Here is a 23,898-nt window from a genome sequence, read left to right on the forward strand (position 1 = left end):
TGGAGGACTCCCATCACTGGAATTTTTCAAGACATGGTAAGATATGATGCCAGATGATCTTTTATAGACTCTCTTCCCCCCTCCACCACCCCACCCCCCCCCCAAAAAAAAAAAAAAAATTAAAAAATAGGTTGGACTAGATGATCTTCTCAAATTCATTCCAGCTGGGCTGTTCTATGGTTCTTTGGGTCCATGATTCAACTACTTTGAGGATGCCCTGAATGTGCACATATGAAGAAGGCAAAAGAGAAGTTTTAAGGTCTTTTTTGAGAAAAAGTTGGGCCACTTCCAGCAAGGAGCCAGCATAAAATATAGTCCTCTGGCTTAAAGATGCTTCTGAATCCTAACAAGTACAAGAGGCAGAGAAGGTGCTTTCTATAAAGGTAGGGCAAATTCCAGCACTGTAAGTTGAGAGACAGGGAATGTAGTTCTTCAGCCTCTTCAATATACTTTTTGTTTTTAACACAGAAGTATATGAAAGGTCTTGTGCCATTGCCAGTTTAAAATGAGCCAGATTGAGTCTTCATGTTAGTCATGGATATTACACTCAAATACATACACATTAAAACAGATACTGGTTTTACTTATTAAGGCCAACAAATGTCATTAGCTCAAGTCTAAATCCATGTTAGAACCTTGTGTTTGACCAATTAAACCAGAATTACTGTAGGAATCAATTTGGCCCTTTTAAGCAATCCAAAATATTTCATCTGAATCAGATCCTATTAATAATTAGAACAAAACTGTTACCACCAGAAGTAATGCCAAGGATTTGTCGATGAATTCAGACTGTTATTAGATACACTTTCCTGCAGCCAGTATAACTGAATGTGGTAGTTTCAGGCTGTGCCTTGAAAAAAATTTCCACAAATCTTGAACAGAAAGTAGTAGAATGTAAATAAATCACCATTTGATGTAAAAAGGAAAATAATGATAAATTCTAAATAATCCCATTGGGCAGATATCTACCATAAAAGTTCGTTTGGTAAACTAGCTTTCTCTCTTCTCAGCTTCCTCACTCTAGCAGATACTAACTCTGGCTTCTGCTAGTTTTGATGACCTTGGCTGCATTGCTTTGCTGTGGCTAAGTATTAACAAACAACTCTCTGCTCTCTTGTCTCATGTTAACAGGGGATTATAGAAGGGAGCAGGGAAGGGGAAGCTATTAGTAGCCCCCTGGTTTGTCCAGGTTTTTTTTGTGTGCTGTATATAAATTGTACATATATGTTAATATTGTATATTTTTAACATATTCATTGCATTTCATTTTAGATTGTATCTTTGCTTGTAAATACAGCTTCATTTGCTTTCTAACTGAGCTGGTCTGGCAATTTTATGTTGGGGGGTAGTTTCAACCCACCACACGAAATTCATTTCCAGCAGGTCAGGACATGGCTTCAGTTCGCTGTTTCTCTTGCCAATTTTATAGGCATTTTCTGCAGTGTTTTATATTACCCTGTTATTACAAATCAAGTAGTAAATATTTTAATCTACTGAACTTTGAAGCACTTCTGTTTTCTTCAAAGCTCTGCAGAGCAGCTTAATAGCAGTAGGGCAGCTCACTGCTTATCCATTGCCCCTGGTCTGTACCTTGAAGTGTAACTGTTACTTGCAAGTTTAATTTCCTCTTTGAGAAATGATGCTGAAGTCTGGTGTTTATATACTTACTGGATCTGAAGTAGTTTTATGGCAGGGTGGGAAGCCATTTGCTCAGCTGCTCTGTTATTTGGTGTCCACTTGAGATAACCCACAATTGCCAATCCTCCAAAGTAGAAAATTTAACCAACCATGTTGTTAACAATGTTTTCCTTATTTAATGTCCTTGGTGATAATCAGCAGTTACTTTTCGTGCTATGCATCACACTACAAACACTGTGTGGATCCCATTTTGAGGCAATGGTTTGGGGAAAAAACCCCAACTGTTTCCCAGAATAAACTGGGACCTCAACAATGTGCAAAGCAATTTTTATTTCCAGTGTACTTCTTTCCCTCTTAATAATATTTTATTTGGACAGGTATGGAGGAAAACAAAATGTGAAGGCACTAGAGCTTGCATTTGTACCCTGTATTTTGTGTTAGGCATGTCAAACAGAACACTTAAAAACTTGAACAGAATTGTTCATCTGTTTTAGTGATGACATACCTCCGAAACGAATAATAAATGCTCTAAAATATTTTGAGTTTGCTATGTATAAGCACCATTACTAAACATGAATATCATATTATAAACAATGGTATTTCATTTGGAATGTGGATATCAAATAGATTTTTGTTTAAAATCTGAGTATAATAGGCAGCAATTTTCTGTGTTACACAAATAATTATTTTTTTTTCTTCCCCCCACCCCACTATGCTTTGGCTTGGTTCCAGTGGTCACTGAAATCAAGGAAAATGCCTTCAGTTGTCTTTGGCTTGGCTTATAGTACCTAAATAAGAAAAGCTATCTGGTGGATATTTCTGCATTTGCTGTAGGAAAAGATGCTCTGTATTAAATTTCTCTTTCAATATGTTTTTTTAGCATAATGAACAACCAATGCTAATATTTATTTTGCTTGAATGGAGTACAAACTGTTCTGTCAAGAAACTATGACAGAATAATGCAACTCAAACTACATATTATGCTGCACGATCATACTATGAATAAAGTAGTTTGAGGAAATGACTGACATGAATTCTGGTAAAACCCTTTCACATTTTGAAATGCCTTTATTAGTCATTCCTTCATATTTATAAATTGCATAAAATTTATATAAATGCATCAAGCAGTATCAAGCAAATAAAAATGGAGATACTTCGGTTTTGCGCATTTTAGCAAGAATATAAATGTTCCCTGAATAGGCCAAATCATTGTCAAGACATGCACAAGAATAGATACTAAGCTAAAAACATAAAAGGTGCGGCTACTACTGAGAACTTATACATTTTATTTTTCTTAGTTTTATGTATACTACGCTGGCACTTAGTTGTCCAGTTCATTGTCTTAAACTGAGTGTGCTATCTTTGGTATAAACACAATATAAAATGATTGCTCTGTTTCTGTTATTTTAAGACCTTAGCTGTGATTTGAAGCTCATGCTAAAAAAAAGTGTTTTAAACCTCTTTAGTTACTTAGATTGAGTTAATTCTGCATTAGCAGTTTCCAATTCAAGTTTTGGTTTCTAACAGTCTTTCGCTGTTGCTCCTTTTTCCCTGTAGGAATTTAAAAATAGCTCTTCATTCTTCATTTTCACACCAGCTTTGTGATGGCCTCCACAAATACCAATTATTAAAAACCTTCAACTCTTTCTATGCCAGAAGGTCTAAATCACTTAGGAATATCGAAGTCTTATGGGACGAGAAGGTACCATCAGCCTTATTTTTCCAAATGCTAAAACTAAAGCAAGTGGATTCCCAAATTCACACATGGACAGAGTAGTAGTAATATGCATGATGCAATACTGAGCTCACATCTTTCTGTGTTCCTGAGATCATGAGGGTATGAGATAATATCCTTTTTATTTTTTTTTTTTAACAGTTTATTCCCTTCTGTTTCTGCACTGCACAAAGGAAACAAACACTGAATGTCTAATTTCTGAGAAAAAGGAACACTGGAGTCACAAACTGCTAGATACCTGAGGATGTAACAGCTTTTTCAGAACAAGCAGTCTTAATTACATACATGTTTAGTCACTTTTAAAAATACATATTTCTCAGTAAGACACATGTATGTACTTCAATAACTTTCCATAAAACAGTCAAGACCCTCATAAATCCATCTGTTTGGTATTACAGAACACAACACAACACATAGCAGTGTAGGCTTCAGATACTCAAAAATTAAGATCAGTTGTTAAAAAATACCCCAAACCCTTTTGTCTGCATAACTTTGTACAATTTAGAGCATTTCCAGACTCACAGCATAAAACTTCCCAATGTTCAAAACCACTACAACATCTGTTTAAAAAGAAATGTGGGATTTTTTTCCCCTCTCTGCTCCTTTTTTTTTTCTGTTTTCCTCCGTCCCAAGCCTTTTCTATATTCATCTTCAAATAACTTTCTTCAATTTTTAAGATATAAATTAAGAACACGGTCTCTCACCACAACTCCTTCACACCTTAGGTGGGAGTCCAGCAAAGTGACTCTTGTCCACAAGTAAATCAGGTCTGGAAATACACTGAGAAACACCAACCGAGTTAGGAGGGGAGATAGAATTCTGTCTAAGCCCCATGACTTCTTGCATAGACCCATTTTACTAAACACAGTCTTCCCAGTTCTTCACCTCTCTGCTTTACTAACCACAATATGAAGATGAGCAATCTAGAAGATAGTGGAACCAGATTAGGAAATAGTGGGGATGTCAGCAGGTCTCCCAAAATACAAATTTACAGTTAAGGAAATACACTGCTATATACTGCCACGTAATATTTAGAGATCAACTAAGACTTTCACAGACTCATTTAGTCCCATTATTTGCCCCCCATCTTCAATACTATTTGTGATCTTAATGTACAAAGATGTAGCTAGAAGCACATAAAATGGATTTATTTGGATCGTGTGCACTTCAAATGTACTTCAGGACAAATTATAGTGAATTCCAGAATGAAGCAGAAAGAGCACTGAAAGACTGCTGCAGTGTACACACTGTGCACACAATTAAATCAGTGGACTTAAGCTCTTTTATTAGCAGAATGAAACCTGGTTTTGAGCAGTATTTTCTCATACTTCAAGGGCTTGAGATCATACCTGCCTGGAAATCCAGTTCTGTGGGGCAGAATGGTTCTGGTTTTTTGCTTTCTGAAGTCTTAGATGACACTGTGAAGAGGTATGTACACCTGTCCTAGGCTGCTGCCCATTTAGATCTTTGGGGTACACAGTAGTGCATTAGGTTGTAGACTGTTCTTTGGGTCACCAATTGTGTAGATAGAAAGCCACTGCTTTCAGAATACATATGAATGATTTCTGCCCTTATGTCAGGTCAAAGCAACAGTGACATTTTAGTCATAACCTGGATTTATCATACAGATACCTCTTAAACCAGAATGGGTTCCTAGACACATCTGTGCAGGAGCCAGAGCCTTGAGGCAAGTTGTCTCCTGAAGCAATGTAACTCACTTGATATCTCAGATACTGCATGTTGCCCTTATTCATACATTTCTTTAACTATTAAAGTGTATTGCACTAACATTCTCACCTCCAGACATTATTGATGATGTAAGACTCTACTGGTAGCTCACCTATGTTGCCTACCATCCATGAGAAGTTTTGGGTTTGCCTTGTTAGACCTTCTATAGGCTTGTTTTAAGAGTATGACATGGCCTTGTCCTGGCCAACCCTCTGCTGCAGTGAGAAAAAGAGGGAGCTTCGCCAATTTTCCAGCATCATTATCATGAAACACTGGCCAAGAGTGGGAAGGTGGACAGGGGGGCAGCACAAGACCTAGCAGATAGTGAGCCTTGTGTATTTCCAAAGAGGGGTATGGAACTGACATCTTTCTGCCTCTTGAGCTCGGGAGACTCTTTAGGAACCAAGGAGAGTTTGTTGCAAAACAAAAAGACCAAGAAATTGGGAGTGGAAGAAAGATCATCTTTGCAAAGACTTGCTGGACTGGAAAGCGAAGTGCATTAAAATATATTATTTTTATTCTAAAGCAGCCCTACAACAAATACCATTTGGCTTTGGTTTTCATGAAACAGTGCTCAGAGGCAGTGCTTTTCTGGTGATTCAGGTACTCACTCAGGGAAAATAGGGGAAGGTAAATTCTCCTTAAAGCCCTAGCTAAGTCATGGCTCTAGCCCATCAACTACCAGAAAAATAGCTTCACTTGTAGAAAGAGACTTGTAGCTTTTTTAAAGTCCACATTATTAATAATGCCTTGCTCAACCTAGTGACTTCTTTGGAGACAGAACTGGTTTTCAGGACTTCTGGAGAGTTTAGAGGAGAGTATGACAAGTATGTATTGGCTTAGAGACACATCTAAAGTGGCTTTAACTTTGGGCATTATTAAAGTCAATATCCTATTATTTTCAGGCCTGTTGTGGGGCTACTCTATAATTAGGGGGGAAAAAACACAACCAAAACAAAGAGGTTACAAACAAATCAGAACAATTAAACATTTCTTAAGGAAAAAGTCCATGTGATAAAAGAATGACATTAATAGCAGGCACAAACTCTGAAGCAGAACTGTCTGATGGTTTTTTGAAACAAAACACAGGCTAATATTTGAACTGTAGAAACAGAACCTTTCAACCAAAGGATTTTTGCTTATTTGGAGAATTCTGTAGACACAAAACTAAAAGAGGAGAAGAATAAGGCCATTTCCAGACAAACTACACATGCTGGAAACTAACAACCGATTCATGTAAGAACAAGGGTCACTCTTTTATTCTGAAGGAAATACAAAATCCTTATGATGTAAAAATGTTTGAGATGTGATTAATTACTTCCTTAGTCAGGTACTGCCTGTGGCCCAGGGAAAAAAAAAAAGGGGGGGGGGAAATAACTGCAACTCCTTTCTCAACAAGAATTTAACATGGAAAAAAAGAGAAAACCAACCAAAAAACACTACCCCAAAACAACACCAACAAACCCCCACATTTTCTTTTATGTCTGGTACCCTTAAAAGCTCAGACAACACAAGAGTAAAGTGGGACCAACTTGACAAGTAAACAAGCCTGTCAGATCAGTTAAAGACCTGGACCTTTTCCAATCAAAAATAATGGATGTGTGTGTGTAGTGAATAAAACAACTGTACAGTATACATTGTTGCTGGCAGGAATGCCTGTTACTGAAATTCATTCCCATAATGGAGGATGAAGCTAAATCCTCAAAAAGAAAAATTGGGAGCTTCAGAAAGTGGAAAAGGTTTGAGAAGAGGTGTACACCAAGTCTCCCTTTCAAATGACAGAGCAATGGTACCACGCTGATTGTCAGTCGGAATGCAGTTAGAGATATGCAAACATAAATGCATATTTTTAAATTCAATTAAGGACAGAAATAATTGGACGGTTCTAAAGAAAACAAACTAACTAAACCACAAAAATGGCAGCTTCCAATAAGCAGAGTCAAGGTAAGAACACGTAAGGACTGCATGACATTGGTATCTAGGAGAGCAGAGACTGCATTCACTCAAGAGGTGGTCCTCTGAAAGAGAAGGTCCAAGAACAACATCTGACTAGCACCTGAGAGCTCTGTAGGCTTCAACATGTGCTCATCTTGCTGAAAATGCAAGACAAAGTAGAAAGAAGGTTGCGCTCCTCATGTTAACGAAATTATCTAACAGTTTTTCTAAGCCTATGGGATGACATTAGTACAGCAGTGCATTCATACAAAGTTAAAAATCTGGATGACAAGTGAGATAGTATGTTTCTTCAGTCAGAATACTGAAAATCTCCTACTTTCAGAAGTTGCACCAAACTGTAATTGGAATCAGAGTCTGCAGTTTCAGATCCAAGACTAGCATTGAACCTACAGTTTAAGCGATAAAGTATCATTAAAAAAATATGCTAACAAGGTACTAGAAATTCTGCCATTACACTCAAAAGTATTTAACATTATTAATGCTCGGAGCTTAAAAATTAATCTTCATATACTCCTGTAACCTTACTACAGTTGCTTTCAATCAGAACTATTGAGTCACACAAGGCTGCCTCTCTTACAGATCTGTATTCACAGGTAAATCAAGTGAACATATAGCAATAGGATTTTGCTGGTCCTCTCTAAATGATGCTTGTGTTTGGGGAGGAATAAGAAAAAGTAACTACAATTCATTTTACCTTTTGGTGTTGGAATTGGTCTCTGAAGTCCATCCACATGACCTAAGGGGTCATTTGAATCTGGAATTTCCATTTCACCTAGGAAATTAAAAATAAGTTGTTGCATTGAGGTTCTGATTTAATTTTTCTCTTAATCAGCAGTACAAGAGTAAATTCAGCATACTGCTTCAGTCCAGATCCTGGGTTACAGAGTAGCACACATGAAAAACCTACTAACAAGGCCAGGATTTATCCATCACAGATTAATAAACTTCACCAAGGTACACACTGTGGATTTACCTTCTGCTACGGAAATATAAGCAGCATTAAAAGCTATTTCCCAGTTCTTACCAGTATAAAATCCAATTTTATAAAGAATACAAATATTTCCTGAAAGCAGTGCTGGCCCATAAAATTAAGCTTTAATAACAGACTCAGTGAGAAAAATAGCATGACTCTGCTTTTGAAGTTACATTAGAATAATGCAGATTCTATTTCCAGAGGCCAGACTCATCATCTCTGCTGACTTTCTTGTCATACTCTCAGTCACATCCCTAAATATCTAAACAATATCTCCCAGAAATGAAAATACAGTAACCATTAGCCAAGTGTTCTAAGGGGGCATGAAATGCACAGACATCTTTCTGTGTGCCTTCCTTGTTTGTGCCTATCATGTATCAGAACAAGACAGAAACAATGCTTAGACAGCAGCTGCTGCAGACAGCGGACATGTTCCTTTGCTTTTGCAGGTCTTACAAAACCCTGACCATTATAAAACAGAGCTCACATGTCTGCTCTCCCTTTTGAAAATACAATGCTGTGAGGAATAGAGCTGAATTACAGGGGTGCTTTTACTAAAGCAATTTCTCAAATGCCATGCACAGTGTTTTTGCATTTCCTAATTTATATTCAGTCACCAGCATTCCTTATCACCTCGGCACATTACTAAAAAAGAGCAGGAAAATCTAAGGTCATCAAGATCTACAGTGAAAGATCTGGGATTTATTGTAGATTAGTGAGAGGTGCAAATGTTACATAATTATCTGAGTAAAATGAGATTATGGAAAAGGCTCTCCCTCTTCCTTTTGTTCCCATTCCCCTTCCCTCAGAATAAACCCTGCAACAACACTCTTCAAATCAACATCCTTAATCTTCCATCTTCTTGTGAAAGAGGACAATAATTGAGACTGATATTATTATTTTTCTTTTATGGTTTTACCTATTATTTGAGAACATAAGATTAAGCTAATTTAATTCTACTTCAAGCTGCATCTGAAAGTATTTGTTCTGTCACAGTACTGCCACCTTGACATTACTTCATCATTCCCTTCAGCTCCCATTTGCTTAAGGATCCTGGCCTTCTGCTTCAGTTGTGTATCCACTGCCAGACACCTCGGTTAGAGTGATGGTGAAGACAGGGCCATACCCTGGTAAGACACTCTTTTTCAAACTGGAACAGCTAAGGCTTGGGCAGACATCATCTTCTGCCACCCCAGTGCTTGCCAATGGAAATGATAGAAAACTTTCATCTGCAGTCTGGAGGGAGAAATGGAAATAAATGAATGAGGTGGTAGCATCTTAAATTTCATTGCAAATCCTACTCCAGTCTGTCTTCACACCCATGAGGGCAGAAAATCCCAGTGTCTGTGTTTTTTTCACTCTACAGTAAAAATTGTTGATTTATTTGATTCAATATGAACTGATGAATGTGTAATAGTCATATTTCTTCCAAATCTCAGCAAAGATACATTTCATCTCATTTTTACCAGAGGACAGAAAGTTCACCCTTACTTCCTCGCTTCTGTTTGACCTCATCTGTGTAGCACAAGGAATTTAGAACAAGACAGCGACATTTACTGGTCACAAGGAAGATTAATTCAGTATGAGATATTGGAGTAAAAAGAAGAGTAGGAAAAGCAAATGTTCGTTTAGTCCATAAGAACCTGTAATTGGTTGTTGGGTTGGGTGATTCTAGCCCACCAGTATTCACAGGGTGAAACATTGTCAGTAGAAGCCCATTTTTAGGGACGCTTGGTCATTTAATACTCAGAGCTCCAGATTCCAAACTGCCCAAGATCCAAGTGGCACTTTTGGTTTGATATCACATGTTCAACTTTAAAATAGTTGTTTCCATTCCTTAGTCATTTAGTGGGATTCACAAAAGAAAAACACTGGAAGCTCAGATGAACGAGCACAGAAAGGACTTCCTCTCGCTTTTCTCCTTCCCACACTCATGTCTTTAATTTTTTCAAGCTTCTCAAAACAAAAGAGGGAAAGAAACAAGAAAGCATTTGCTGATTTGAAAGTGTTTCAATAACAGTTTGGTGTGATTTGTTCTTGTGCTTGATATGTTTATGTCTGGAAAAAACATTAATCTCCAGATGTGGTTTACCAAAGAACAAGTACAAACCATAGAAACAATCCACCACCAAAGCCTTCAGAACTGAGCAAAGTTAAAATTGAAAATCCTTTGTATATTTTTCTAACTTTACATACAAAACATCTGTCACTCAAGCTTGCTTTTATGAAAGAAATGTGTGTTTTCTGTATCTGCAAAATTCCACATCAACCACATTTATTATAGATTCCCAGCTTTAACCCTAAAGTTTCCGTATCACAACTTAAAACATAAAAGTTATTAGCAATATGGAAAATTCAAGTTTGTTATACCATAAATGCTTCCAGGTCAGACAACTAACAAGTCAATACAACCAAATAAAACCTTTTCCTCTTGAATTAAAAAGAATTTAAAAATCCTGCAACTAAGAGCTTCATGGAAAAAGCTGTGCAATCCTGTTGAATATTATTCTGAGCTTTCTGATTTTGCATAACATAGTACGTTTTCTCCTAGGCGTAAATCCATACTGGTTTTGTCAACATTTTCTTGCCATTTTTTAATTCAGTTCTTCTCACTATAGTGCAGATGCACCCTTGATCATGTGCTATCACCAACTTTCTGCAGTCCCACTCTTGTCTGAATACCCCTGTGCAGCTATGTGCCTATCTACATCTGATTTTTAACTTATGTCTTTTTTTCCCACCTGTTTGTTCATTGTTTCAGTATGGCTACCTCATTTTGCTTTTCTTCTCCCTACTTTAGGTTGCTTTTCCTGGCAGCATCTTTATGTGTTGTTCCACTACCTGAAGTGGAGATAAAGCCAGAAGTAGTTTTAATGTTCAATTTTCACTGACAGTCTTGATCTGTAGACAGATACTGACTGAAAAGATAGAGGTATTTATTAAACTGATTTTAAATGCAACAAAAAGATAGTCACAGCTCTTTATATATATCAGCATTGTCATATGATGCTATGAAAAAAGGTAGACTTGCAATACACAAAACCAGTAGAATAAAAGCAATCTGCAAAACAGTTAAAAAACTGATAAGAAGAAAACCTTACATGTGACATTGTCAGCTCACACGGGCAAGAAGTGTGCTAACCAGAATGGTACTACATGTGTAGCTAACTGAAGACAAATCAGTCACCATGGTGTCTGGAAAGTGTCTCAATGAACATATCCCCACTGGTGCGTAAATAATCTCCACAGCAGGTTGGACAACTGTGCACTCTGCACAGGCTTGTACAATAAGACTGAAAGAGCTCCTGGCAGAGAGCTTTGTGTGGCGATGTGGGAAAGACAAAAAAAGAAATGGCTAAATGGTATACAGGCTATCAAACTCTCCTAATCAAAGCTACTAAAGAAAGTGAAGGAGACAGGGAATGGGTGGAACACCAGCAAAACCCAATTTCAAAACAAAGCCAAAGCAAGGTGAAGTTTTCTCAAACAAGATGTAGTTAGGCTGTGGGCAGAGTTCACATGGGCTATAGCTGAGACTGGAAAAGTTCACATAGAAAAATCTCTTCAGACCTAACTAATTCATAGAAATCTTATACAGGCAAGGGTGTCACTGAGGTCAAAATGGTTGGAGGCTAGGTAAATACCCAGCATAAAGTAGTACTATGTACACCAGATCTCTAATTCAGCATCTCCTTTTTTTCTGCCATCAGAACCAAGACAGGGTTGGACAAATCTCTCATCTGCTCCTGTATGGTTACTCTCACATTTTTCACTCCTTGCTCAGCCATTAAATGCATTACAACTTTTTTTTGAACATCCACTTCTTTAATTAATATTCGCAGCGATCGGGTAGGAAAGATCACCAGTGTCTGTTCTCCTTGCACATTGGTCCAGGCAAGACTTCAGCATAACCTGAATGCAAATTGCCAGTATGAGACAATATATGTGTCAGATGTGCCACATGTGAGGCCCCCAGGAATATCTCTCTTTCAGGGACCATATAGTCCAGCAAAAAGCAGATGATGTAAACAGTACCTCTTCTAAATTGTCCATCCACATGAAAAGGACTTCTAAACTTTCCAGGGCAATAGTGCAAGCTATTTCAATTTAAGGAAAACTTCCAACTCCACAAGATAAACCACATTTAAAGACCATGTTCTGTATTTCTGACGTACAAAATACATTCCATTCCTTTGACTTACTACAGCAAACTGCATAAAGAAAATAAGCAGCATACTAAACACTCTTCCAAATGGAATATAAATAATTATTACTTTTGTCAATTCCCTTTTCCTGAAAGCAGGAGGAAGATTCACTTACTGAAAAGGTCCAGCACAGGTGGCCCCACTGCTCTGGCTTAAACTCCAGTGACCAGCAAAATATACAAGCAAACATCCTATACCACTGGGATAGGAATGCCCTTCGGATGTTCGAAAACAAAATTGCCCAACTGATCACAATGCCAACTCATAGATCATATACTATTCTTCATAGAAGAGCTACATTTTTCCCTCTGAAATGGTTATGAGTTCACAGATCATTCACTACTTGAAAGGCAATTTCAATAAATACTTCAAAATGCTCTTGGTTGTAAGCAGACATCAAAACAATGCATTAATCTTCATCAAAAAGCCAGTCACAAAGAGGAAGTTATCATAATTGATACCAGGAACAAAACAAGGCCTCAGCCTTGGACAGGAAGAGAGTAACAAAGTCAGATATTTTCAAAGAGAGTGTGCCTAGTTAATTTAGAGCTGTTAAAGGTTGGCTGATGCAATGCCATGCAATGTCATGTTAGTAACTGTCAGTTCTCACAGAGCACAAGATGAGATCTTTAAAATGGGAAATTGCACAAATGGTTCCTATCACTTATTTTTAAAGGTAAAAAGGAGTTCCAGAGATTTATAGACTCATCAGCGTAACTTCAATTCCTGGAAAAATAATGAAACTAAGAACTTATTTTAAAGTATTTACAATAAAACAGAGAGATAATCTACAACTAACATAGAAGCCAAGATTGGCCTGGCTTACATGGATAGAATTGATCATAGATCAACAATCTCAAGATGTTGCTAACAAGGTAAACATTGTACAGGGACACATAAAGAGTAGTTTATAGACACAAACAGTAGCTTGGAGAAGAGGGCACTGAAGAGAGACCTTATAGTTCTCTACAACTACCTGAAAGGTGGTTGTAGTGAGGTAGGTATTTGTAGTGGTTTGAGCCTTAACTGGAGTTTAAGAGCTCAGATGGCAGCAAGCCAAGGATAAGGAAAATGGAGAGAAAGGGATAAAAAGGGGGTTGGGAAAAAGAGAAGAAGGTAAATCTACTAAAAAACAATCTGGAGTCAGTTTGGAAGTAGTAAATTTTTTTAACAAGATATGTATACATAGCAGTAACAGGGAGGGTTTACAAGGGTAAGGAATAAGGATAAATAGGAAAATATATAAAACTAAGCCTGGATGGCCTTATATTTCCCTGGATGTGCCTGGATTTTGGTCCTTTAGAGAAGCATGGATGCGGCAGGGGGAAGCCAGGCCTGACCACATGGAAGAATGAGGAGGAGGAGACTGGCTGTGGCAGGTGAGCAGGTGAGCCAGGAGCAAAGAGGGAAAATGGCAGCAGTGTCCCCCTTTTTATAGGCTTGCTGGACAGGAAGGGGGAGTGAAATAGACCACCTTTGACCTGGGAGGGGGAAACCAAGTCCCTCTCTGTTCACCTGGATCAGGTTTCTTTTGTCTCCTGTGGGTCTTGCAGCCCTCCCCCCAGGATGTAACCCAGGTGTAACCCAGCATGGTGTTGATCTCTTCTGCCTAGAATCAAGTAATAGAAAAGAGGAGGTGGCCTGAAATTGCGCCAGGGGAGGTTTTAATTGGATATTAGGAGAATTTCTTTACTGAAAGGCTGGTGAGGCATGGCAATAGGCTGCTCATGGAGGTTGTGGAGTTCAAACAGTATATAGAAATGGCATTTCAAGACATAGTTTAAAGGCTGTAGTAGTGTTAGGTTGACAGTTGTACTCAATGATCTTAAAGGTATTTTCTAGCTGGAACAACTCTATAACCCTATAGTAATCCTTCCAATCTACTCAACACTAGTAATGCCCTGGAGCTCTTTCTCCAGTTTTCTGTATTCCCCTTTAAGGTGGGTGTGGGTAAAACCAAAATACAGGAACTAGTGCCGTGAGTATCACCTAAAAAACATGATCAGCAAAAAGAAAAAACAGATTATTACTATGTCTGCTTAGTCTGAAAGACATTATGCATTGGCTAAGAGCTAATATTCTTTAAACAAAAAAGAGATTTCTTTTGAATGAAAATTAATGAAATTTTCCAGGGTGGCAGATTAGGCAAGCACCTAGTGCATATGGTACAGCACAGACTCAGCTAATGCTTCTTCTCACAGGGTGAAACAGGATCTCTTCAGATCTTTTCCAGTCTCATGATTCTAAAAGGAAAACAATCATCCTATCATTGTATGCTAAATCTCAAAGCTTGTGACTAAATCCTTCAACAACTGCATATAGTTACAATTAGGAAACTGTAGATTTTTGTACAGTAATTTCTTCCACTCATCAATAATTTGATTTCTGGAGCTGAAACTATTTTCAGATTTAAACAGCAATACGCAACCTTTGCTTCCTGTGGCTGTAACCTTTGACTCAGGTTCTAACTTTCTTCCAATAACATAAACCTCCCAAACTCTCTCTCTTTAGCCTAGTACCCTCTAATATTCTGTTCTTTTCTTCATAAAACTTTGTTGACCTTCTGTCAATTACTAACCTCTGGAGCTCCCAAACAAAGGGCTCACTGTACCCTTTGATTCAGCTGCCAATCTGATTACTTTGGCTGGGGGAGGCAGGCTGCTTGGGTTGCTGAATCAGGGCCTTTCATTGAAATTTCTCTTTTCCAACATCTGCAGCTCCTGGCAACCAATTGCAGAGTGGGCTTGGCAGACCTGTAAAGGGTGGTGAACAGTCTACAAAAGATGCAGTTTGTAGTATAAAATCAGTGTGCTCCTTTCATAGTGATGGTAGATTGCAACTGCCACAGCACACGCTCCTTAACTGCTGCAGCTTCACATAAAAATATCTGAAGGTGGTGGAAATAACCTAAACTTTTTGCTCTAATCAGACAACTGTGAAGTCTGAAAAACAAGCAATTCCTAGCTTGCTATCACCTTGCAAAGCATACTACTCATAGGATAGTATGTTAACTAATTAATTTTGATTTGATTCCTTAGCCATCTTTATAATAATTTTTAGCTAAATTAATAATAATAAAAACCTCTCACTATGATACCACCATAAAGGGAGATAGCATTTCTAAACCTGCTATATTACATCAAAGCAACATTAAATTTATTATTTAAAGTAAAACTAATGTAAAAGTAAAATGAGACTTCAAGTCACAGAACCCTCAGAAAGCTGCTAGAAAATACAGACAAAAACACCTTTTACAAGAGCCAGAGTTGAGTTACACAGAATAAACTCTCACCATTTATAAGCATTCCTTATTAAAGCCAATTTCTGGTTTCATTAGCGCTAATTTTCACCTCTATATGTTTTTCTACTTTATCTTAATAACTACATTTAAATGGTTTCATTTCATCTAGTATCAAGAAAAACAGTCTATTGCAAAATGCGGAAACTACCGTACGGGACAAAGGCAGATGTGAGGTTTATGACCTATAGCAATGAAAACACCTTCGTCATATGTTTGGGACAGAAAACTGATAATTGATTTAAAACAACATTCGAAACAAACACAAATGTTAAACCACCTTCACTGCACAGTGAGACCTCATTTCTTAAAACAGCTTAACAGAGATTCAGAATCCTGTATTTTTACACCCTTTTGTCAGTTAAATGCATATAGAGGGAATGTGCATTCATTGACCTATATTAACTATGAACATTTATGTTCCCAGACTTATCCAAGACAGACTAGTTGTCCATTCTGGAAAACTAGCAGCCAAGCTTATGATTAAAAAAAATGTTTTACAAATTTCATAAGGTTCCTGCAGAAACTTCCTCATTTAATAAAACAATCCTTACTAACCTAGCATCGAACCATTCTAAGAGTACAAGAAAAAAGCTGTCCATCAGCACAAAACTACAGAGTAGGAATGATTCTTGATTTCCACACAGAGCTGCAATGAACTTTCAAAATGCAAAAGAAGTATATGGAAGATTCAGTTCATCTTCTTAGTCATCAGCCAGGCATCTCACCAAGTACTATGAAGTCAGTGTGAAAAGAATGACATCAGGTGAGTAATTTAAAATATCATTAAAAGGGATTAAAAACACAGACTTCAAATAATACTTTATGTTAATACCACCTCATACATATTAAACACTGGCCACACAGCTGCCTTTCGATTGCAGATATGAATCTTTACTCTTTAATTATACTACCCTCATCACTGAGCTTAGCTATTACATACTTTGGATTCTTCTTCCTGCAACTTTTATTTGCCTCTTGAAATGTTATTTATAAATGTCAGTGAGACAAACCAAAGCTATAGTTAGACTTCATTCACCAAGGAACACAAAATTAACCAAACAGCATCCACAGAAAAAAAGATTAAAGTCACCATTTTTAGTGCACAACCAAGGCCTGAAGGTGATAACCTTTGGATTAAATATTACTCTGTTAATTAACTGCACCAAAACATTATTTTGATAAAGTTACAGTAAAGGCCAGATCCTCTTACTTCACAAGAGATAGTGGAGATCATTAAACAGGAACCCAGCCTCTATGAAGGAATATCCACATCCTAAATTCAAATTTTAGGCCTTCCTGGAAAGTCCTAGCCAAGTCATCTTAGGCCAGACTTTTAAAAGTGTTTGCTGCCACAAGATGAAGAGAGATGTCTACCAGGCTTTTCAAAAGCATGTGGGCACACAAATTTCATGTCTGCAGTAAATGTCTTTTAATCTTTTGTACTTCAACTGCCAAGGAGCTGATAGGGGGAAAGGTTACCTCCCTGATGTGGTTCCAGTGCAGCTGCAAGAGTGTTGAGAGACAGCAAAAGGAAGGCAGCACCATGGAGGCAAGAAGCCAGGGCAGATAAAAGGAAGGATGGAATTTTATGATGACTGGGGTGATTTATGTAACTTTAAACTGATCATGGAATTCTGAGCTTAAATCTTAATCCTGCACACTGGCAGGAAAACCCTACTGTCACTGCAGAGTGCTAGCTTTGCTCCTAGTTAAGAAAGGCAAAAATTAAAGCATTATTGGAAAACGAGATGCAATTATGACACTAAAACTGAGTGTTTAGTAAGTTAGAATTAATTCTGTGGTATTTACAGTGTAAAATACTTGAGGCTTTTAAAACCAAAAAGAGATTACAATGTAATTTCTGATTTAGCAACAGCAGAACTAAGTCTACTAACTGTCAGACAGATTTTTCTGTTCAACTGTATGTTGAGCAGTACAAATCAGTATACTGAGGGGCATGTAAAAGCCATGAACCATAGAAAATACACAAGTCAATCTGGATTTCGTGTTGGTAATGCATTATGCTACAAAACAAAGTAAAAAAAAAAAAAACCAAAAAAACAGTAAAGCAATTCTGAGTACATTCCAAAGCTCTTCACCACCTCAGCTGTAAAAATCACAGTTTAAACAGAACCAATAGAGGCTCTGAACACACCTGCAGTAGTACAAAGAACACTAAGTAACATGATAATTATCCATGGCATTATTACATGACTGATTATTTTACTGCTTCTGGCTGTGAAAACAAAACAGTCTCAACCAAAAGGTTGAAAATAATCATGATTTATGACTATAACACTCCATCAACTGGGATAAACAACAATTTTCACAGTGCTCCTTTTCTCTGCAAAATAATTTAGAATCCAAAAATGCTAGTCCTGTGAGCAGCCTTAGGCTGAAATTTTTAAGACTCCAATTCAGAAAAACACTCCTAGTCAGACACATACTTGAAAACAGACTTTTATCTAAGCACACTGTCTTAAAGGCACTCTGAATTTGAAACAGCAACATTAATTTCCTCTATTCTAGGTAGTAATATATTAAAAAAAAAAAAAAAAGGCAGCAAAGCCCAGATCACAGCCAAGTGTGAAAGAATATATTAGAAGCTGCTATTACATACCCTAATCGTTATTCTGACTGGGTTGACAATGACAGGCAGGGAACTACTGTAAGGTTGTTTTTTTAAAAAGTCATTCCTACAGCTTCTTTTTCAGTCTCTAATTGTAATTTAGAAGCTGGAATTGTAGCACCAGACTTGAAAGGTAAGGCAATTACAACTAGCCACTGTATTCTTGTGAAAACAGCAAGAGCAAATCGCACGTTTGTATTGATCAGGACATTTTTCGATGACAAAAGTATTATGACTAAGTAGTTTTGCCAGTTTTGTGACAGAAAGGAGAAAAATAAATAATTCTAAAGTGCTAGTGTCTGATAGTAAATACTAATTTGAGGAGCCTGGGCACCCAGGCAGGATGCCTGGGTTATCAATATTTTAAGAAATTACAGCTCGTAAATAAGCCAACAGTAGCACAATATGCATCCTTAAATAAAATCATTCAATAGCTACTCATGTCCTTTCCCATCACAAAGAATTGCTATATTTTAAAAGGCCCAAGGAGACAGAAAATCATGCTCTTGGTTGCCTAGAGTGCAACCTACCCACTCGGGATTTGTCTTCACTAAGTCAGATGTGAATATGATTTTACAAAGTTATGCTGCTAATATGTAACATCAAACACTGTGATAAAAGAGAAGCAGATGCTCATTAGTCCAAGTAACTCCATACTATAGGTTTTGCTCATAATCACTTGGCATAAATTTAAATAACCAGGTTACATTTTAATTTACATTTAATAAACAACCAGGTTATATTTCTAAAGAGGGCAAACTTCCTTTTAACACAAAGTATCTTGGTTTCCAGATCAAGTGCTTAATGTTCTTAATTTTCTACTGAAAACTCTCTTTATAATGAGTAATTAATTACAGTCTGTACATACATACAAAGAATAATCCCTCTCCCCCACTAACAATTCAGGCCACACAAACCAGTGTAGAGCAAGCAGAAAGGCAGTAAGTCAGCACACAAGTGCTCTAACCAAGCGAGTCACACATGGGCACTCACAGCAGCAGTGATGGGATCAACTATTTTTGGTGGCTTTAAGAGACTGTGTGTGAGTGTATTTGTGCTTGTGCATATGCAGGTTGGCCTATGTGCGTAGAAAATGGGATAAAAAGATAAGAGCAGATGCCAGGATACTAAAGAGGCTAACACCTAATCTGTATTTTACCCATTGAAAAATATAAATTAATTACTCTAATTGAGAGCTTAAAAGATGTTACTGATTTGTTTTGTAGGTTTTTCTGCATTTTCCAAGGCATGGTGTTATTTGTTCAAATAAAACTACTAATAAAGTATAAACGAGTTTCTTCATTTGAAAGTAAATATCTAAAACACACAGCATTTCTGCCAAATGGCTGCTTGTCCAAGAGTCTTACTGTTGACTGAACTGCTTGAATTCTTGGATTACAAGTGAATGCACACAGCGATGTCGTAATGGTTGTCTGCTCTGAAATAAACTCCCATTTCTTACTCCTATTGCTTAAACTAATATTGCTGCTACAAGAGTTAAAACAATAGCTCCCATGCATAGGCAGACTTTGATACAGTTGCTCTTATTTGTCTTTGATTAACAGAGCCAAGCAATGAACTTTTCTACATGGAAAGAAATGGGATACTACTTGCTTATAGTCTTCTCAAAGCTATAAAAAAATGTAGAGCCATGGGGTGGAAAACCTTGAGCAGAATGCTTCCAGATGTGGATACATGCTGTTTTCAGTAGGTGAACAGTGAAAGAACCAAATGAAAAATCTGGTCACGGTCCCACTGACACTAGCCAACAATGCCATTTCCAGGTGACATAATGATTCACAGGAGCCCTTTTCTGCCATGCCTGACTGCATATAAAGCAAGGAGCAGCTTCCCCAGCCAAGCAGTGCAGAGAAGAGCTCTGGCAAGCACTCACTAGCAGCAAAGAAGATCAAAGCATCTTGCAGTTTCCACCCAACTCCTGCATATTCCCACAAGCCAGGCAGGGATTTCCTGAGCTCCCAGTATCATTCCTCATCATTGAATTTAACGATTGATACTAGTGATAATCACAAGATCAGCTTCAACCATTTTATTATGATATTGTTTCAGCTGCAACATTCAAGGCCGCCACACAGCCATTTTTAAAAGTTTTGAAGACAGCACTTGTGTAAAGTGCAATGCATTTTCAAAGTTGTGTCTTACCACCAAATATCTCTTCATCTTACAAGTATAAACTATTATTTTGCAAACAACAAACTTACCCACATTTTTGTTACTGTGACAGCAGGACTAACATCTATTTCCGTTCATAACATGGGCTACCTTTGCTTCTACATCATGAAAACTACTTTGGCTCTAAATCACCTGGTTTTATGACATGTAAACAACAGAGAACTTTAATTTATGTTGCCAGGTTAACTTGTGCTACTGAGCTTCTTATTTATATGTTGTACAAATCTTGCCTGAAAGCAACATATAGCCACAGATGACATTTCAGAGACATGTCTCAGAAAGGCATCCACTTGAAGCGATAGCCTCTTGATTTTAACAAATGCCACAAAAAGCTCACATCTGTGAGTAAACTATTACAGACATAATTATAGATCAGAGTGGAACAAGCTGTGTGGAACCAGCAGCATTAACTGCTGGAAAATTGGTTGGTTCCAGCCCTGAAGTGCAAAGCGCACAAAAGCAGACAGCTATTACAAGCAACTGCCAAACATACTGGTCTTCATTTCTAACACTTCTGAGCCATAAATGCAGGTCCCTCAGCTTTGGGATTGAAAAACATGGTGGTTTAGGAAGAACAAATGTTCTTCACAGAGATACATAAAATTTGGACATACTTGTATTCTGTTTCAGCATTTCAAAATATACATAGCAGGTACTCTACTCAGACCTAAATGTTATTTCTATATTTGATATATTCTCTTGCAACCACTGTTTACTTAATCAAAGGGGACAGCTGTGGTTTTCATTATCCTTAAGCAAATATTTGCACAGGTATTACTTACTTGTGTTATACATCACCATAAAGTTTTGCAAGCAAAAGCTAATCATGCCAATCTAAACGTCCTTATGTAGGAGCTTTTTATAGTATCTGTGAGCATTTTCCAAATTAATTGTTCTAAGTGTATAAGCAGTTGCCTTCCTTCATGCTAATGATGGACAGCTTTAAAACTGCATTAGCTGTGCAGTATAGAGAAAGACTGCTAACTCTAGTACTCATGAGATGATGCTAGAATCAGAATACATCTATATTTATAGCAATCAAAATAACCACTATAACAGAGAAAACATTACATTAAATCACATTATTTTCAGTACTTGCAGAAATCTAAGGCTTTGGTTGATAATGAAATGTCATTGGAAGTGTCCATGTTGTTGACACACATGGAAGCAACATTTGCATAGTTAGCACTTACTGCACAATGGAAAGACAGAAAACTGCTAAGATTAATGGGTCATCTTTTAACTGAAAATGTTCTCAGTATGGGGTGTATGCTAAAATACTAACTAGGAGTCCTCTGGCATTAAAAAAAGTAAGTATAATCAAACCTTTCCATCCTTGCTTGTACACTTTCCCTGCACTGTGTGAATTTCCCAACACTGTCTGGTACAGAGCCCGTCAGATAACTACCAACTTGTTCTACATGAGTGCACAGTATGAGATCAGCAGTATTTGGCATAGCAGCTGATTCAGAGGGAACTGCCAGAAATGAAAACGACAGCAACTTGAGCTCAGCACAGAGCTATCAGGTGCTCAGTTAAGACTGGAAGGTGCCAAGCTGTAGGAGAGACAGAGGCATGCCCAGTCAAGCAAGGTGGAAGAAGGAAACTCACAATAGTACAAGACAGTTGGCTGGCAAGATAACTGCCTTTATTTTGCCTCATCTGACCAATTTGCTGCCCACACTAGTCAACACTGATGAAGCCAACATTTTGTTTCTCATCAGAAGCACAGACTTCCTGTTATGAAATAAGCCCTGTTGCTTGAGTTTAACCTGACAAAGCTTTACAGCCATAGAAATAGTTATCTGATGGTTGCCTGGGGGCACTGCCTCATTTATAGTAAATAACATTTACATGACAAAAGACTAACACAAAAATTGGCAACCACTAGCTATCTCTGCTATCAGTCAGGGTGACATGTTAGTGGTCAGAGGTGATTTATCATGATACTGAGAACCAGGAATATTAATTTTATCTGACAGAGCTGCTTCTTCTCTAGCATACATTCACTTCCCAGCACTTACCTTCTCAAAGCGATTGACTTTTTTCCTTTTTTTCTTTTTTTTTTTTTTTTTAATGAGCTTCTAACTTTGTCCTCTTCACTCTTTGAGGTTACATGAGAATCTGCATCTTCTTGTAACGAAATTCAACTACAGCCAAATTTTTAAATCCTAGCAGAGTTGCCTGCATTAACTAGTAGTTACTGTGTTATTAAAGGCACGGGGTGATCTTTTATCCAGGTATGTATGCATGTTCCCATACTTTGGGAAAGCAGAGAATTAGATTCAAAGCACCAAGTGAGATGCTAAGCACAATCTAACCATTAGCCATCTGCTGTGGTACTACAGAAATTTATCTTTGCACTTTCTACTGGGAGGCACAAAATTAAGAACACACTGAGAAAAAGCTTCTCTGGATCTTCCTCTATGTCCACTACTTACTGCCTCTTAGGTTTTCCATAAAGCAATCAACATGAAAAGACTTGGTGATTTACAGTTCAGCTCCATGAATGTAGATAAGATCTAGTCAGAGCTCTAAAACAAAACAAAGAACTCTGTATTACTCTTGGAACAGCTTCTCAAATATTTAAAGACTACTATGACCTAGAAAGTCAACCAATTGATATATTGCCTGTGACCTTGCCATTCTTGCCCAGTCTGTTTTTCTCTGCTCTCTGTATTCTGTCTTGTATATATTAATGTGAACCACCTAATGTCACTCGCCTGATAAAGTAAACACTGTACAAATAATAGGTTACAAAGTGCTCTGCTGAGTTGCTTGGTTATTCATAATTATCTCCTGACTGTGAATTATGGCAAAGACATCATTTTTGCTAGTATGACTTTTCAGAATTAGCATTACTAAAGCCTACCAAGAAGCCTCTTAGGTATTCGGAAGCATATTCTAGGAATATCTATTTTCATTTTCTTTCTTTATTAAATGAAACTCTATGTTATTTACTTTTTTTTTTTTTAATCCTTCAAAACAGAACATTTTCTGTATATTTATAAAAATACCCATCTCCAACTAAACTGAAAACCAATTAGGAAATTTTAGTTACAATACAAGGTAAATGAACTCCATTTTCTCCTTATACTTGCCTCACTAACACAATGTATACCAGTCTCTGTAAAAGAGAGCAGTGATAAACTTTACCATGCAAACATGACACATCAATCTAAACATAACAAAAGCACAGAAACAACTTTTGTTTGTGTATATGGAGAAAACAAAATAGGCTGCAATACATACACATATTTCTCCCTCCTATTTTTTCCTCTTCTTAACAAAAATAAATATACAAAAAAAAAAAAAAAAAAAAAAAAAAAAAAAAAAAAAAAAAAGCCCTCTCTCCAAAACCTGTAAAGCAATTTAAATTTCACAGCTCATAGAGAAATTGAAAGAGATCTCAGAGATTAGTATCTGGCATTGCAGTTCTTGCTTGCTTACAAGTTCTCATAACAGTTTGAGAAAAAATAATGGATGGACTTTTACTTGGTAGAGATCCCTTTCAAGGAAAAGGCCTACAAAATAGCAAAAG

The 23,898-nt window shown here is 37.3% G+C and overlaps 1 protein-coding gene across 2 annotated transcripts in view; it reads right to left on the minus strand.

Annotated features, from left to right (window-relative positions):
- The window catches only part of ROR2 (receptor tyrosine kinase like orphan receptor 2), a 177,903-nt gene that overhangs the window by 43,648 nt on the left and 110,357 nt on the right, over positions 1 to 23,898 (minus strand). Inside the window, exons 1-2 of one of the 2 annotated variants that reach the window (XM_054178608.1) lie at positions 14,813 to 14,872; positions 7,751 to 7,828 (exon numbers count right to left, since the gene is read on the minus strand). In XM_054178608.1, coding sequence (XP_054034583.1) covers positions 7,751 to 7,823 — 73 coding nt within the window. In that variant the 5' untranslated portion in view covers positions 7,824 to 7,828; positions 14,813 to 14,872. Of the gene's footprint in view, positions 1 to 7,750; positions 7,829 to 14,812; positions 14,873 to 23,898 lie in introns of those variants that run through there. The other variant, XM_054178607.1, reaches the window with a different exon arrangement.

The sequence above is a fragment of the Dryobates pubescens genome, chromosome Z, assembly GCF_014839835.1.
Source record: "Dryobates pubescens isolate bDryPub1 chromosome Z, bDryPub1.pri, whole genome shotgun sequence".
Classification (NCBI taxonomy): domain Eukaryota; kingdom Metazoa; phylum Chordata; class Aves; order Piciformes; family Picidae; genus Dryobates; species Dryobates pubescens.